The sequence below is a fragment of the Haemaphysalis longicornis genome, unplaced genomic scaffold (assembly GCF_048455015.1).
Source record: "Haemaphysalis longicornis isolate Haplotype H1 unplaced genomic scaffold, Haemaphysalis longicornis Haplotype H1 scaffold_2, whole genome shotgun sequence".
Taxonomy (NCBI): Eukaryota; Metazoa; Arthropoda; class Arachnida; order Ixodida; family Ixodidae; genus Haemaphysalis; species Haemaphysalis longicornis.
Genome location: NW_027526295.1, coordinates 218310342 through 218325490, shown reverse-complemented (window position 1 = coordinate 218325490; position 15149 = coordinate 218310342). Strand labels below are relative to the sequence as shown.

General features: G+C 49.8%; 1 protein-coding gene across 2 annotated transcripts in view; it reads right to left on the bottom strand.

Annotated features, from left to right (window-relative positions):
* Positions 1-126: 126 nt before the first annotated feature.
* The window catches only part of LOC144169913 (uncharacterized), a 122695-nt gene continuing 107672 nt past the window's right edge, over positions 127-15149 (bottom strand). For both annotated transcript variants that reach the window (XM_077699359.1, XM_077699360.1), the window contains exons 2-12: positions 13516-13602; positions 8197-8303; positions 7239-7949; positions 6906-6966; positions 6682-6783; positions 6029-6196; positions 5845-5941; positions 5191-5450; positions 4004-4133; positions 3495-3575; positions 127-3043 (exon numbers count right to left, since the gene is read on the bottom strand). In XM_077699359.1, coding sequence (XP_077555485.1) covers positions 2954-3043; positions 3495-3575; positions 4004-4133; positions 5191-5450; positions 5845-5941; positions 6029-6196; positions 6682-6783; positions 6906-6966; positions 7239-7949; positions 8197-8303; positions 13516-13602 — 1894 coding nt within the window. In that variant the 3' untranslated portion in view covers positions 127-2953. The remainder of the gene's footprint in view (positions 3044-3494; positions 3576-4003; positions 4134-5190; positions 5451-5844; positions 5942-6028; positions 6197-6681; positions 6784-6905; positions 6967-7238; positions 7950-8196; positions 8304-13515; positions 13603-15149) is intronic.

Genomic DNA, 15149 nt, shown 5'->3' with positions numbered 1-15149 from the left:
CCGAGCTACTCAGTGGTTCACTTGTTTCATGTCACTATTGTGTTGTTGGAAGATGCACTCAAGCGTGCCTCCCTGGAGTGCAGCTGCCTCACCAGACGCCCCGAAGAATGAGAAGCAGACATCCAGCACAGTGTGAAGCACAGCTTTATTTACAGTAGAACAATGGGAACGCTCAGTTATAAAAGCCAAGACTTGCTCTTCTTCTTCTTCCTCCGTTATAGCCTCAATAGTAAAATATGCACAGCTCTATTCACAGGGAAAGTTGACAAAATGCGCCTTGCAGCATTCATCGGGATAACAGTGGGCACTGGCAGGGAAGAGCGTGCAAATTTAAACCTCGGCCCGCTAAAACTTCGTCAGTGCCCTTGATGCGTTACTCAGGACCGATATGCTGCTGGCATGGCTTGGATTGGATCGCTATCAACCCATTTACACATGAAAGGTCGCAACATGGGGATTCATTGTCAGCCTTTGTCAGGTAGTTGGCGCACAGCCCACTGTCTGAAGCAGCAAAAAAATTGGTGCAGACTAGTTTTCACCTTTGAACATAATAACACAACCGGGTTTGACACTAAAGTATGATATATGTAACATTTTAGAGTGTTTCTGCAGTTTGGGACAGAGTGGCAACTAGACCACACTGAAGTCCTTGTGCAGAAGCATAGCTGCCTTTATGGTCTCTCCACCTACATTCACTATTCTGCTCAATAAAAGTTCTTTACTGCTCCCATTTTGTCAATGTCTAGGTGGTGTTTTTATGTTGCGTTATACCCTGAGTGAATTTCAAGATCTCTATAAAGCCACCTGTTCTCTTAGTCGTAATAGACTAGCCAACACGTCAGCATTTTTGGCATAATTCAGCAGACGTAGGGTCATTTTACTAATCCGACGCATTGTTGCATATTATGGCAGAAGTGAAGAATGTGCTTTTAGAGACCACAACTCACTTTTTTTTGTAAACAAATGTCATATACACTATTGTTTGCAACATGGTACAAACAGTTTTGTTCTAACACACTCGAGCTGTAACACAGCAACACACTGCAGTCATTGTTTCATAAAACGCTATTACAATCACTACATGCCCATTCCTACTGACTTAACGCAAAGGTTCACTGAAGCGTTACTGGATGTAGAAAATGCAAAGGAAACATGTAATGTGTGTTTCAAAGCAAAATTTGTACAGTAATGCTTGCCCCTGATGCCAGGGCATTTGACAGAGTGCAATAATAATAACATAAAGGCTGTGGCAGCAGCATGCTTGTGCTGGCCACTTTGTTCCATCGCTACAAAAATGACTGAATGTCTGCCCTTTGCATGACGCACAACACCAAATGGAACAAACATGAGCAGCAAATGCTGAAAATTAAAAGCAAGGGCATGACCGTGTGTTGGGGGGTGGGGGAATGACATAGGACCAGACAGCATTGGCACATTAGACTTGAACATTATCGAGAGTGGGTCCATGACATAGATGAAGTCCCTGCTGCGCTCTGCCGAAACGCTGATGGCTGGAGCACATTTGACACCCTGAGGGAGGGGTGGTGAAGCGCTTGGAGAGGAGAACGTTGCTGGTGGAGTGTTGCCACAGAATCGCGTGTCGAGAGTCCCATTCTAGCTGTGACTCCGGGGACAACGTCAGCCGATACATACACGCACACACGCAAGAGCGTGAACCATTCAGTACTACTATGTACATGCTGCTCTTTGGATTGCTCCGCTTATAAGGCAAGTGAAAACAGCTTAAAACAGCCGTTACGCTGACAACCCCCGGCCTCCTCACACACATGTGGGCGGAGGTAATGGAGGTGTGGTGGTCACGTTATACACTGTACTGACTAGACAGGGGGGGGGGAGTACAGAAAACGCTGCCCCAAGCATTAACCCGCACGCTAGCCTTGCTGGCGTCGCCACCCCAGCCGATGGCAGGAGGGCTCTCACCAGGCGGGCACAATTCAGTTTGCAGAGATTATGCAGGTTCGAGCCCTGCTTGCCCTTTTTCAACGAACATAGCTTACAGAATAGTGGCTGTAAATGCAACTCGATGACGGTTGTGCCACAAACATTACAAAAAAGAAGGGTAAGGGTAAACACTGCAGTTTTAGGGGCATCGAGATCCTGCAGTTTTCTAAACAATGGGGAGAGTGCAGTCTGTATATACAACAGCGCAGTAGTCTAACACGCCACTGTCGCATTCCTGGAGTGATGCACCAGCAACTTTTTACATACTGAGAGGATGTGGATGACCACCTCTGGCTAGTAGCTGCTTTGCAGATTACAACACTACCTATCTTAGAGGAAGGCGCTCCAAGGGAGCACAGCAATTGAGGACCCGCAAAAGTACACGCAAGTGTGGGAGACAATGGAGTGCACACATTGAAAGGGGTCAGGTCATTCTTCGTTAGCTGCTGTGTCACAGCACATTTTTTTTGGCTCCCCCCGCGAGACTACTAACTCTTCGTTGCAGGCGGGAGCCCGTAAGAAATGTTCGTTGCCGGAAAAGCCCGTGCGCCATCGAAATAGTCTAGTCGACTATGTGGTGTCATCATTTCAGGTACTTCACACTAATCATCCGCACACGCACACACACGCAGAAGAAAGACAGAAATGAAACAGATCTCGCACAAATACGCGTGCGGTGGAATGTTGATCTCTGCTGCGTTGGAACGCAACGGCTGCCATGTGAAAGTTGAGATCAGTTCAGGGTACAACACGAGGCCAAACCCGGTCACGGCTCGAGCCTTTCTGTTCACAGCACGCACACACAAGACATTTCTTTGATCGCTGGGTTGTGTTGGTGTCGAAGCCGTCAGCTCTTGCAAGGAGTCCGTCTACACACTTATTGCGACGCAGGCGTCGACACTGCCGCAGAGTATTGGGTAGTAGCGAAGCGAGAATACCCGGGTGGGAGGTGAGTGATCGGACGAGAAGCGCATGTGGCACAGGGGGTCACTTAGGAACACAACGGCTGTCGGCCAATGCCAAGGCCAGAATGGTGCAGGCGATCGGGCTCAGATGAACTGTGCCGTCTGTGAAGGGTCACCTGCAATGGAACGTAAGGGCTGCATTAGTACTGCACTAAAGTTCAAAGTTCACTGGTGCAGTAGGAAGTGGTGGGCCATCAAACCCAGATTGCACCATGTGTTTAAGCATCCCCAAAAGTTCACCTTGTTGTTCCACTAGACAGTTGTGCATGACCCATGAATGTATTGCAAAAAGCATAACCCAGCTTCATTTTCCATTGTACTTCTAGTACAGAAGAATCTCGATAAACGGAAATCGCTTCAAACGGAACAGTAGCCTATAAGTTGGTTGGTTTTGTATTCAGATAACGTACAAAACCTTCTCGCAACTGGCGTACTGGCAGAACAGGAAGGATGTTAATTTTTCCGGAGCCTATGCAGCGATGGTACAGTGAACACAGAGGATGTCTGCTTTGAGCAAGAACAAGTAACAGTAGTTGATAAGGGAGAGCAGGCACGAGAGGTTCTCACGTTTTCCTGCAGCTGTCGTCCAATGACGACGAAGGAAGGTCGCGCTTCAGGGGCCTTGAACCAGCACTCGTGGATCAGCGTCTGTAACCAGAATGACAACACTCACTGAGAATTTGCCCCTTTAGTCAATAGTAACTCAGTTCCGGCTAAAGAAGGGGTCAAAAGAAGTGTACATGCATGTAAAGTGCCATTGCTTGCATGTATTTTTTTTTTGTCCTCATCCGTGGCTTGTTTTGTTCTCCACTCTTTTGATTCAAAACCTCCTCTTTGAAGAGCAGTGGGTTTTTGTAATAACGGCACTCTCTGGCTATCTTGCATGTACCGGTATTGCTCTGGGCAACTTGCAACATCTTTGGCAGCAACCTTCCTTTCGCTGGGTTTAACGGTCATTGCTAAATTAGCAGCGTTTCAATTAAAGCATGCTGCACCTTTTGGCTACCCTGCCGTCACCTGCTAGAGCTGCCTTGTATGAGTGAGCAACCAGCAGGGGGACAGTGAACAATGGTTACCTTGAAGCTCCCCGTGCACTGGAGGTGGTTGAGTGGCTGCTGTTGTCCAGACGCAATCTGCCAGATGATGGAGTGCGGATGCTGAGAGCCAAATGGGAAGGACTCAGCAATCAGCTCGTACAAGATAGTCCTGAAAAATGAAGCAATCCGTACAGCACCGATCAGGCACCAGTTGTAGTTGCACGTTTGGTCCTTCTAGCTTGCTGCACATTGTGATGGTGTTATTCCTGTATAATGATTGGAATATGATCTTGCAATGCTAAGATGAAATATTGTTGTGAGGCATGTCGCAGCTGTTCAGACAAGCATGGTGAAATGTTGGGTAGCGACTAGCAGACTGGCTCTTGAAGTCATGGTGCACATATAACTGTTGGCCCTATTACTACATTTGCCTCTTGAGCTCTGTAGCCTCTAATACACCATTCACTTTGAACCTTGCATTTCATAAAACCACTGATAAGGACTAGAATATATCACCAGGCCTCAGCTGCATCTTCACTGAGCCTTCCTAGAGTACAGTCAACAAGTGCTTATATTTCTTGGGCTCATTGGACACTGAAAAAGTGCTATTGTGTTTTGAGATAGTTTCTTCCAAAAGTGCTAGTTACAGTGCAGTTTTAAATGAGAATCAGTCGTCAGTCGTACAATATGGGGGTGAAATGTATTAAAAGCACCATCAAAGTTGAAAACATTTTTTTTTTTTTTGCGAAGTTGAGAGAATTGGTTACAGTTACAGCGAGTAAAGGTGGCAAGTATGATGACTCCTCATGCTCAAATGCTGCTCTTTATCCCACTTGCCATTTCATTATACAAAATTCATGTGCATGGCTTGCTGCCATGCACATGAATGCTGCCATGACTGGGATCAAGGTGCCTACATTTTCATTGTCATCTCCATCATCATTAGCCTGCTGATGTCCATGGCAAGACAAAGACCTTGCCTGTGCGTTCCAACCACTCTCCTCCTGAGACATTCCCTGCCACCTCACCCTCTTGTCTCATCTTGTCTTGCCATACTTGTCTTGCCTCAAAAGCCATTCTGTTACTCAGAGATTCCACCTGTCCTCTGCTTCACTGTGCTAAGCCTAGATGCACTTTTTCCTCGTCACTCTAGCTGAAGCTTCTTTTGTGCGAGTCCGTCCCCGAGCTAAGTCTGCACTGGGATCCAAGCTGGATCAGGCTCTCACCCGAAGGCGTAGATGTCGGACTCCTGGGAGGGTTGGCAGCGCGAGAAGACGCTCGGGGGCTCCACCTGTAGCTGGCGCATGAGCTCGGGGGCCAGGTAGGTGAGGTGTCCGCGGGCCAGGCAGCCCCGGTCCGACAGGTCCCGCGCCTTCTCCGCCAGCCCCTGGTCCATGAGGCACAGCTTCACCCGGCTCTCCAGGATCACATTGCGCGACGTCAGCGTCTTGTGGACGATGCCCTTGGCGTGCAGGTAGCCCATGCCCTGTGGGATGCGGACACAAATACAGCCCTGCTGCATCAGTGGCTGTTTTCAAAGAGCGTCTGGGTTGTGATGTTCAATTTGGCCCTATTGGAGCATGATGAAGAAAAGACTAAAGAAGGTGCAGTGATGAAAGGGCATCCCCAAATTACATTGCTGAAGGCAGTGGTTCCCAGCTATGAAAGAGGAGGGGTATGAGTGTAGGTGTTAGCATTTTCAAAGCTCTACTTTGTCAGCTGCGCTTCCGTGTTGCTGTCTGCTTTGCAATAAAGTCGTCAGTTAGCCAAGGCCCAGCTCATTTCTACATGAATTGCTGGGCAAAGTGTTGTTAACGTGGCCACACCTTGAATTCCAATCACTAGTATAGCAAACAGATTGTACAAGGTTTCCTCCTCACCTGCACTATCTGTCTTGCAACATTGACCTTTGTGTGGAACGAGAGGTGGTGCTTGTTGATGTGGATGTGCTCGAAGAGCGATGGACCTTTCTTCATGCTGAGAGAAACAAAAATAAAAGGTTTCAATGCAGCTCCCGATGCACCGACACATGCATGCAGGGCTTGAGCGTTCAGCGGGGCCTACCTTGTGATGATGGCATACTGTGGTGGTTCCGCACACGCGCCCATAAAGAGGGCAATGTTTTCATGACGGATCATGCTGAGCTTTCCAACTTCTTCCCAGAATTTGGACTCATCTTTCTCTTTGGAGTGAGGAAATGTATAGATGAGGACTTCACCATGCCAACGCCCCCTGCAAGGAAATTGTACGCCCTGAATTGAGTACCGTCCTCACAATCAGCAACGGGAAGAGACAGAAGTTTGAAGCTTATGCTTTCTAAAAGAAAGTGTAAAGCAGCTCTACTGGTCAGTCACAGGTGCAACAGCAAGGAATAGGGACGGGCGAAGCAGTTATACTTTGCTGAGCAAATTTATGTATTAAATTACACGTCAAATCCTTTTTTGCACTGATCAGTGCGAAAGTACACGCTTTAGGCGCCGTCTACTGCGCGCGTCGAAAGCGACTCTCAATTGCAGCCTGTAAAGCATGCTTCACTGTAAGCATGCTCATAATGCGGAAAAGCCAACTTCTTGTTAACATCGCTTGTGCAGCAGTAAGTTATTTGAAGTTCTCAAAGCTCAATAATACCAGAGTAAAGGCATTGAAAGACTCTGATAATACCAAAGCAGGCAGTACTGTAGCGACAGAATCATTACATATATACCAAAAATGATTACCTATAAATGTCCGTCTCTCTTCCCTGCCGCAAACGTTCCTTGAACTCCAGGTCCTTGTATGGAACGCACCATTCTCCCAAGGTGTCTTTGATGTTATGGCTCCTTGTAAGAAGAAAAAAGGCACGCATATTTTAGTTGGATGGCTCAGGAATCGACGCTGGATCCAAGCCTGTACATTCAGCATCAATTATGAGATTAATGCGACCACAATGTGAGGAACTTACTTTGATTTGTCGTCCTGCTCACCGTCTTCAACACCGGATTCAGGCTCTTCGGGAAGGTTTTCTGCACAGTGAAAAGAACAGTGCAACCGCATTAGCTTCGCAATAAAACCTGTCGGACTAGAACGTACATCTTGCGCATGCGCAATGAAGCTTGCAAATTTCAACTGAAAAAACGAAGTGATTATTCTGTGCAGATTAATGGCCTATGAAGTTGCTTAAACGGGAACTCCACTTTTATGCTTTCCGCATATTCATTTGGTGTCAGTCATGAGTAATTATGCCAGCCATATTGAGTGGTCACATGACCCCCCTCTAGGTGAATAGGTGGCCCACCTGCGGGGTTCCCGGCGGACCTTCCCAGAGGCGGCCACGTGGCGCAGAGTTTCTCCACGTCTTGGGCCTTGGTCTCGAGGCTAAGCGTGCGCGCCTTGTTGGCCATCCACTGGCGGCCCGAGCGGCTCTGCTCGCTGATCACCGCGTTCTGCCGCACCAGGCCGCGCGTCGGATGCAGCCGGCACGGGGGCCGGCAGTCGAGCTCCGTGTCCGAGGGCGTCTGCACGGCCGACGAAGCCGAGGACGAGATGTAGCCGCTCGACGAGAGGCTGCCGTTGGGCGACAGGATGCCGCGGCTGCCGGCGAACGACGCCTTGCGCGCCTGGTGGCACGTGCACGGCGGCGTGGCAACGGCCGGCGAGTGGCTCAGCACCTTGAGCTTCTTACGCGCCAGCCGCTCGTCGGACAGGCGCGACGACCGGCCGTGCTGCTTGTCGCGGCCAGAGTCGTGCTGCCTCGAGGCCTTGCGCCTCTGGGAGAGCCAGTGGACAACCTTGAGCAGACCCGTGACGGCCAGCGTCGGGGAGCGAGGCGGCGGCGGCGGCAGCGGCGCAGGCGACGTCGGCTGGGCTGCCGTCACGTTGCCGCCGTGGTCGCTGCCGCTGCTGCTGCTGAAGAGGAACGCCTGGTCCATCATCAGCGGGCTCACGGCGAGCACCTCGTGGCCCACGCTCGAGTAGCGCCACTCTTGCTCCTCGGGAGGCTCTTCGCCTGCGGCCAGGGCGCGCGTGCAGCGTGAGACAGGCAGCAGCCAGAGAAGCGGCGCTTAACAATAGCAGAAACCAAACATCGGCATGCGTAAAATTCGTACGCACTGCAGCATCAAGCGTGCAAACGAACGCTTCATAAGTCGACAGACGCTGCTGGGCAAACCTAGAGCTGCGGCTCCTCCCAAGTTCGCCATCTGGACATGCACGAAGGACAGGGCAAGCGCAGAACGAAGCGTGCGTTCACTGACCGCCATCCAGCGTCGTCTGGTGGCTGTTGCGGCGTCCCAGGTCGACGACGCTGGCCGGGGAGCACCAGTGGGGGATGTGGTTGGCGCACGACTCGTGCGACAGCGCCCTGCAAAGAGACATTGCCCGCTCTCAGCGCCACTGCGACAGGGAAGCAGAGGACACGGGGCAGGGCGAGCGAACGCTCCTGGTCCCAGCGTCGGCGAGTACTGCTGCTTTGCAGCTTCTCCGATGGACACCCCCGCTCCCTCACAGCTGTTCATACGAGCGAGCCTCGCGTCGCGGTGGAAAAAAAAACCAGCTAATATGCGGCTTCGGTGAAAAAAAAGATGTCTATACTTTTGCCGCTTTGTGCGACGCGATCCTTTGTTTTTCGACGGGGCTGCGTGCGTTCCGAGAGAGACGAAGGCGAGTTCATACGTTGCACACCCAAGATGATGCTAATGATAACGTACGTGCTGGACGAAACTGATGCGACTCGTGAGGGATTGTCCAGCAGGAGCTCCAAACAAGATATTGCGATCAATCTTCTCCCTCTTTTGCGTGAGCCAAGCGCTACTTTCTCCTTCTGATCGTGTCAGCAGGCTGCAGCAGCGCATGTGGCGGATGCGGTGCGTTCGATCAACTGCGACGCGCGAGGACTTCGGGTGGAGCCGCAGCCAAGGGACACCTCGTCCAGACTAAGTCACAGCTGGACCGACGACGAGGACCGCAGCTTTGTTTGTCGGCGTACTCTCACCCACCAATTACTGCTGCCCGCCGCCGGTTGACCTTTTCCGAAACGGTACAAGAGCTTCGGCAAGCTCGCGCCCAACTGGAGCTTTGATAGCGAAAGGTCGCGTGTGCCACGCGCAACGAGCTACTATTTGGATTCACCTAGTTTTTTCCAGGACGGGACGTTTGATTGACTAGCAAAATACTCCCACAGCGCTTATCTTGCCTATCATGAGTATCGGTCCTTATACAGCTGCAGCTCTGCGAGTCGATTGTGGATCAGTTTCGTTGTTCCTCGCCTTGTCTAGCCAAGGGGTACTTGCCGACTAATTGGCTGTTGCTTTCATGTCACCGGACTCGCTGCGTAAGGCTTTGTCGGGGAGGTAATTAAAATGGTGGCACGAATACTTTAAAAAACGCAGTTCGAACGGACTCAGCGCAAAGCCACTTTTGAATCAATACAGTGAAGTAAAATGGGCAGATCTTTACGTCGCATCACCTGCCTATAATGAGCACACACGCTAGTTAGACTCTCGGTCGCGACGCTGTATCTCCGGTGGAGATGGCAAGGAACAAAGTCTGTAAGTCTGTGGTTTGAGGTTTCGGAGCGCGTTTTTAAAAATCTATGTTTAGTTAACTCCTCCACTGTACAAGGCACGTCTGCGTCTCCTAATCCACGAGTAGTCTCTCTCTCTCTCTCTCTCTCTCTCTCTCTCTCTCTCTCTCTCTCTCTCTCTCTCTCTCTCTCTCTCTCTCTCTCTCTCTCTCTCTCTCTCTCTCTCTCTCTCTCTCTCTCTCTCATTCCATAACTGGAGTCTTGCAGTAGGCAGGTACGTAGCCTGTGGGGTTCGAACATCCTCGGTTTCTTTTCCAGGCAGCGTGCTAGTGCTCCTTCTGGTAAAAGTTCTCCCTTCTCATAACCCATAACCCCACCCCTCCCCCGAAAACAATCTCTGGCTACGGCCTTGGTGGCAAGTACATGAGGTGTACATAATATGTACTATTCAAACTTCCACACGCCACTATTCGAAACCGGCCGACTCACTATCTTAAGCGCGTATACCCATGGCATCCTGGTAAAAATATCGCTTCAAATTTCGCACTATTAGAAAGGCAGGTGTCCCTTTCAGAGCGTAATGTGGGCAACTAACACTCCCCCGTTCAGCAAAAGCAGATGTGAGCGAGGCAGGTGGAATTGCATCTGAACGCAGGGAATATCAAAGGCTGGGTACGAGGAACTGCACTGCAAATGCGGAAGGTCAAACCGCCCGGCTCGCCGTCAAATTATACTTCTTTTTTTCTTTTTCTTCTTGTCCCTGTCCCCCACCTGTGGGATCCGTGTGGTTCACTTTCCAGTTATAATTAAGCCTCACTCGCTGGCGCACCGAAGAACGGCGACCCGGAGACATCTGCTAGGCGAAGTGGAACACAATCGTCCGTTATTTTTCGGTGGCCTCTCTTTTTTTTTTTTTTTTTCGTTTGTTTCTTCGTATTGAGGTCAGCTTGTCCGCGCAGAATGCAGCTTTCCCAGATAACGGATTGCCGTGCGGAGCAAAAAAATTAGTCGCAACATTCGAGGACGCTCTCATTGCGGCTTGGCCAATTTCAGAGACTGTTTACGCGCTAACCTGTTAATTGGCGCTGTCATGTGCATGTCCCCGGAGCAAAACAGCTCACTGTTGTGAAATACACGAGCGCAAAATAAGGATATCTTTTGCCGATGTTGAAGCGCCAACTTCAGAAACCCGTCAAGGCGAGTATGGTTTACTCGCATACAAGTTGCACATGTGTTATAAGGCCTACGTTGAACGTATGGCCAATATTAGCGTATGTTAGCTACAAGCGCGGGTTGGGCCACGCAGTAGTGTTGGAGGACTGCGCGTGCGCCGAACGATACCAGAGGCGTCTTAGTATTAGCATGTTGCGTCAGAGGTGCCGTTCAGGCGCCTGTACACCGCCATAAAAGTGAAACGCCTAATTAACACGTAACTGTGTGTGTGTTCGTGCGTGCGTACGTGCACCTAACAGCTTAAGCAGTGGGGCACGGAAGTATTGGGATCTGCTCCCGCTGTAAGGCTCAACTAAGTACCATAAGACCGGAAACATTTCTGACCTGTGTACAGTTTACTCTTGTATATGCATGGTTATTTGGCAAAATTACTACTGTACCGCGGAAAAATGGTTTCACGTTCTTGCACTTACAGAAACGGAGCGGAGCATTGCATTCAAGCAAAAAGGCGGGTTACCCGACCTCCAAAACGGGACTTATGGTCGCCCTAGGTGTATAATATACATAGTGCAAAAACGGCCTGCCTTGTGCCAAGAGCGGCCTGGTTTGTGCGTGGTATGTACCAATGCATTTTCACTGCCTGAAGAGGGGTTAAAATATTTGCGATAATGACACTCACACTTCTCTTTCCCCAACTTCCTTCTCTTTCTTTAAACCTCACTTCTTCTCTTTCTCTAGCTTTCCTACTCTTCTCTTCTTTAAACCTCCTTTCCTCTGCCGCATGACGCAAACACGGAGCGAAAAAAAAAATTAAAGCCGTTCCACTCAATGTGAAAGCTTTCGGAAATGCAGAGCAGTGATTCGCCATAATGGGCTGTGCCGCCGTTATCCGCTTACTGCTACCACCCCATGCAATTCAAATTTGCCGCCTTCGCAGTGCTCGCGCGTCCCCTGCCTGAAACTGCGCCAGCGGGAGTTCTGTTCTCTTTCTGCTTTTCTCCCCGCACGTGCCGGCGTTGCACTGCCACATTTTGCGTTTACCATCGTAAAAACCAACCCAACGGGCGTCCTTAACTCAAGGAACGCGGGCGCTGCCGGTTAGTTACGTATATTTTTCCTAAAATGTACCTATAGTTTTCTTTGCGCTAAACAAGTTACCGGGAAGATGTATGACATGCGCCAGCGTTTCACGAGTTTCGAGCGCTTATGACTATACAAACCGCTTGGCTTTTGAAGCCTCTGGGGTACGCCGCTAACAACAGCGTTGCCCCGGGACGCCGCCTTGGTGCTCTATATACTTGGGTCGAGCGAGCGATCTAGGACGACAAGGCGAGCGCCTAAAGTGCTCTGCACTTAAAAGAGATCCACACCTGGTTCCGTATTGTGGGGTTTAATATATTTAGTGGCCTGTTTTCTTCGTGCAAGGTTCCAAACCTCGTTCTAAGGTTCCAAGCTTGTCAGTGCCCTGTCCCGTGCCCAGTGAGAGGAGCCAGATGTACATATATGGTGTCAGCGCATTAAAAGTCGCGCTGGTGATGAGTATCCAATTTTAAATCCTCGTTTTCTATGCCCTTGCGGGCCGCACTGGATTACAGCGGACTCCTTTAACGGCATGATATCACCCCACCCCCTCCCCCATTAGGCTTCCCCGTAGGCAAACAAAGAAAGCATAAAACGTAAACCCGGGATTAGGTACAACTTTCCAATATTTTTGCCAAGTTTCACAGCATACTGCGACGCGGCTCAAGGCGCACTGTTACGAATCGACTGCGCGCGTGTGTGTGCTCCACTGACGTGATTTCCGTGACGGATATGACATCAGTGAAATTTTGGTGTATCCCGGTATAAAACACCTTCGTGTTAAAATATAAAACCCGAAAATGAACAACCCTAAGTATAACGTACTGATGATGATGATTGATGATTGCTATTGGTTTCCCCTTTGTAGCGAGGTGATGACATGTCATCTTACCGAAAAGGACTAATATACCCATGTTTTACACTCTTGGTTTAATACTAGCGTTGCTTAGGGCAGGCACAAAAAGCTTATTAGGCACAAAATACTTTTTTAAGTGCGAATGCACTTCTTAAGCGAGCCTGAATCGTCCGCCGCCGTAGTCCGCATAGCAACAGCTGCGGGTGCGCGCGCTCCTCGTCTTCCCTAGCAACGGGGGGGGAGATGGGCGCGCGCTGCCTGGCCGCTGACATGGCACATACCCACGTGGGGGATTGGCCAGGAATCGGGCGTGAGAAGGGCTAATGCACCCGCTCAAAGGAGTACTGACACGAAATTTCAAAGCTGAGATCCGCTCTAGTAACAAGTACAACGACAACACAAATAGGTGTCTGTGAATAAATGCATCTTTCTTTCTTTGTAGTTGTGTGTGTGTGTGTGATCTCTCTTTCGCGAACATTACCGAACCGCGCAAATTCAACTCGTGCATTCGCACTTTCACATTCTTCCCCTCGGGGAAATGCGGGGAATTTTTTTACCTGTTACAGGTGGTAACTGTCCTAGGCAATATTCCCCTCTCTGCTTTTCGGCCACCAGCATTCTAATCTTCTTTTCGTCCCCTCGACAGCCTTGAAGTTAACTTCCTCTGTGATACCCTTAAATCCCAGGGCTTCTGGAAGCCGAATATTCCCTTAATGTATATTTGGATGGATACCCTCACATTCTAACACTCTTAAGTACTAAAGGTTGCTTCCCCGCTAGAACACTCTGTGTGCAGGGGTGCACGCTTTACAGGCCCCTTGTTTCGTTGCACTGGCGTCATTTCCGTGACGGATATGACGTCACTGAAATATTCGTGTAAACCACCTTCGTGTTTAAAAGCAGCAAAAACACGCGCAACGAGCGTCAGTTCGGTTCACTTACCCGCACTGCTTGCAGCGGATGCCGGTGAAGTAGACCATCTTGTTGCATGTGGAACAGCGCTTCGGCGTTGATAGGGTGCGGGTTAACCTGCGAAAACAGCAAAAACGGGGGATTTTTAAAGCGGGGCATCGCTTTAGAACCGCATCGCGGTGTTAGCTGAGAGATAATCAACATAATTAAGGTCCGTTAGAATGATCACCGAACATAGCGTCTCGTGAGCGCCATTTTCAGGCGTATCTTAATAAGAAAAGAGTCTGTGACTTGTTGCTGCCCGTTAACAATGAGTTTGTGTGCTAATGGGCATTTTTATGGACTTTGTGGAGCGCAGACGATAATTAAAGGTGCGTGCGCACAGACAGCAAGCAGTGTCGTCTGCAGTCGTCGCGTCGTCTGCAACGAGACCAAGCAATATCGTCTGCTGTCGCAGCTCCCATCAGCCCGAACAAGATTAATAAAAAGCAAGAAGAAAGACATGCGAGATCTCCGGATATCAGGAAATTGTGGCGGTAAGTGTTATTTCCTTTTGATAGGCTCTAAATTGTCAGAACGAAACATCGTGAAAAATAGGACAGGGTAAAAAGAGCGACACACACCTAAAATGTGTCACGTGCTTTAAAATGTGTCAGTACTAAACTTTTCATGTTTGTCAGCCGGAAACACGCGCCAAAACTTAGATCCCGTCGTAAAGAGCTTACGACCATAGTATCCCGATTCCCGGTGGTGTGCAAAAAAAAAAAAAAAAAGCCTACCGAAATTAGCTTCAACAGTTCAAACTTCCATCCTTCCCTAGACAGAAATATGTGCTTGCCGAAGTAATAGCACGAGTAGGACACCGTGCGGCACCACGCACGCGCACCCGTAGACGTACGGACGGACGTCCGTACGTACGGACGTACACCAGAAACGCCTCGGACCAGAAACGGACGTACACCAGAAACAGCACACCAGAAACGCCTCGCGTTGACAGCGCACGTGGAATCCATATCAACGAGCTGCAGGTGAAACTGATATAAATGCGGGTGGTGCAGAGACCACGAGGGCAACTTACTCCCAGTAAACCAGGGTGTACTAAAACTCGGTTACATAATCTCGGGCGCACGGACCGCGGATGAAACCGAGCCCTTTTGAAGCTCTATTCGAAAGAAAATACGCATTCAAATTTTGGATTCGACATCCAAGAGAAAGCCTTGTATACAAAGTTTAACTTAGGAAACCTGTGATTTTATCTACTCTTGATATTAGTCACGGTGGCCTGAGGCATCGAGGCCTCTTACATAATTTAGGGGCGTTTATCAAAAACAGCCGCAAGAAATTAAACCTGCGACTACGGACAGACGCCTTAGCAACAAAGTCACGACATCCAACGAATTGGACGCCTGGCAACGGCTGAAGACCGACTCAAGTTTTGTCTCGCAACATTCAAAGAGACGTCGATTGCATCGTGCGTCAGACGCAACCACGCTTTCGCACAAAGCACGCGCTCCGGTTGTGGTCAACCGCAGTTCGTCGTGTTCGACCGCTTCGCCCGGTGCAAATGACGATCCAGTGTGCGCGTAACCGTGCTCTGGTCGGCGCTCCTGCAGCCTCCTCGCAGGGGGGAATGTTCGACAACCTGGTACACGCGACCTTGGCCT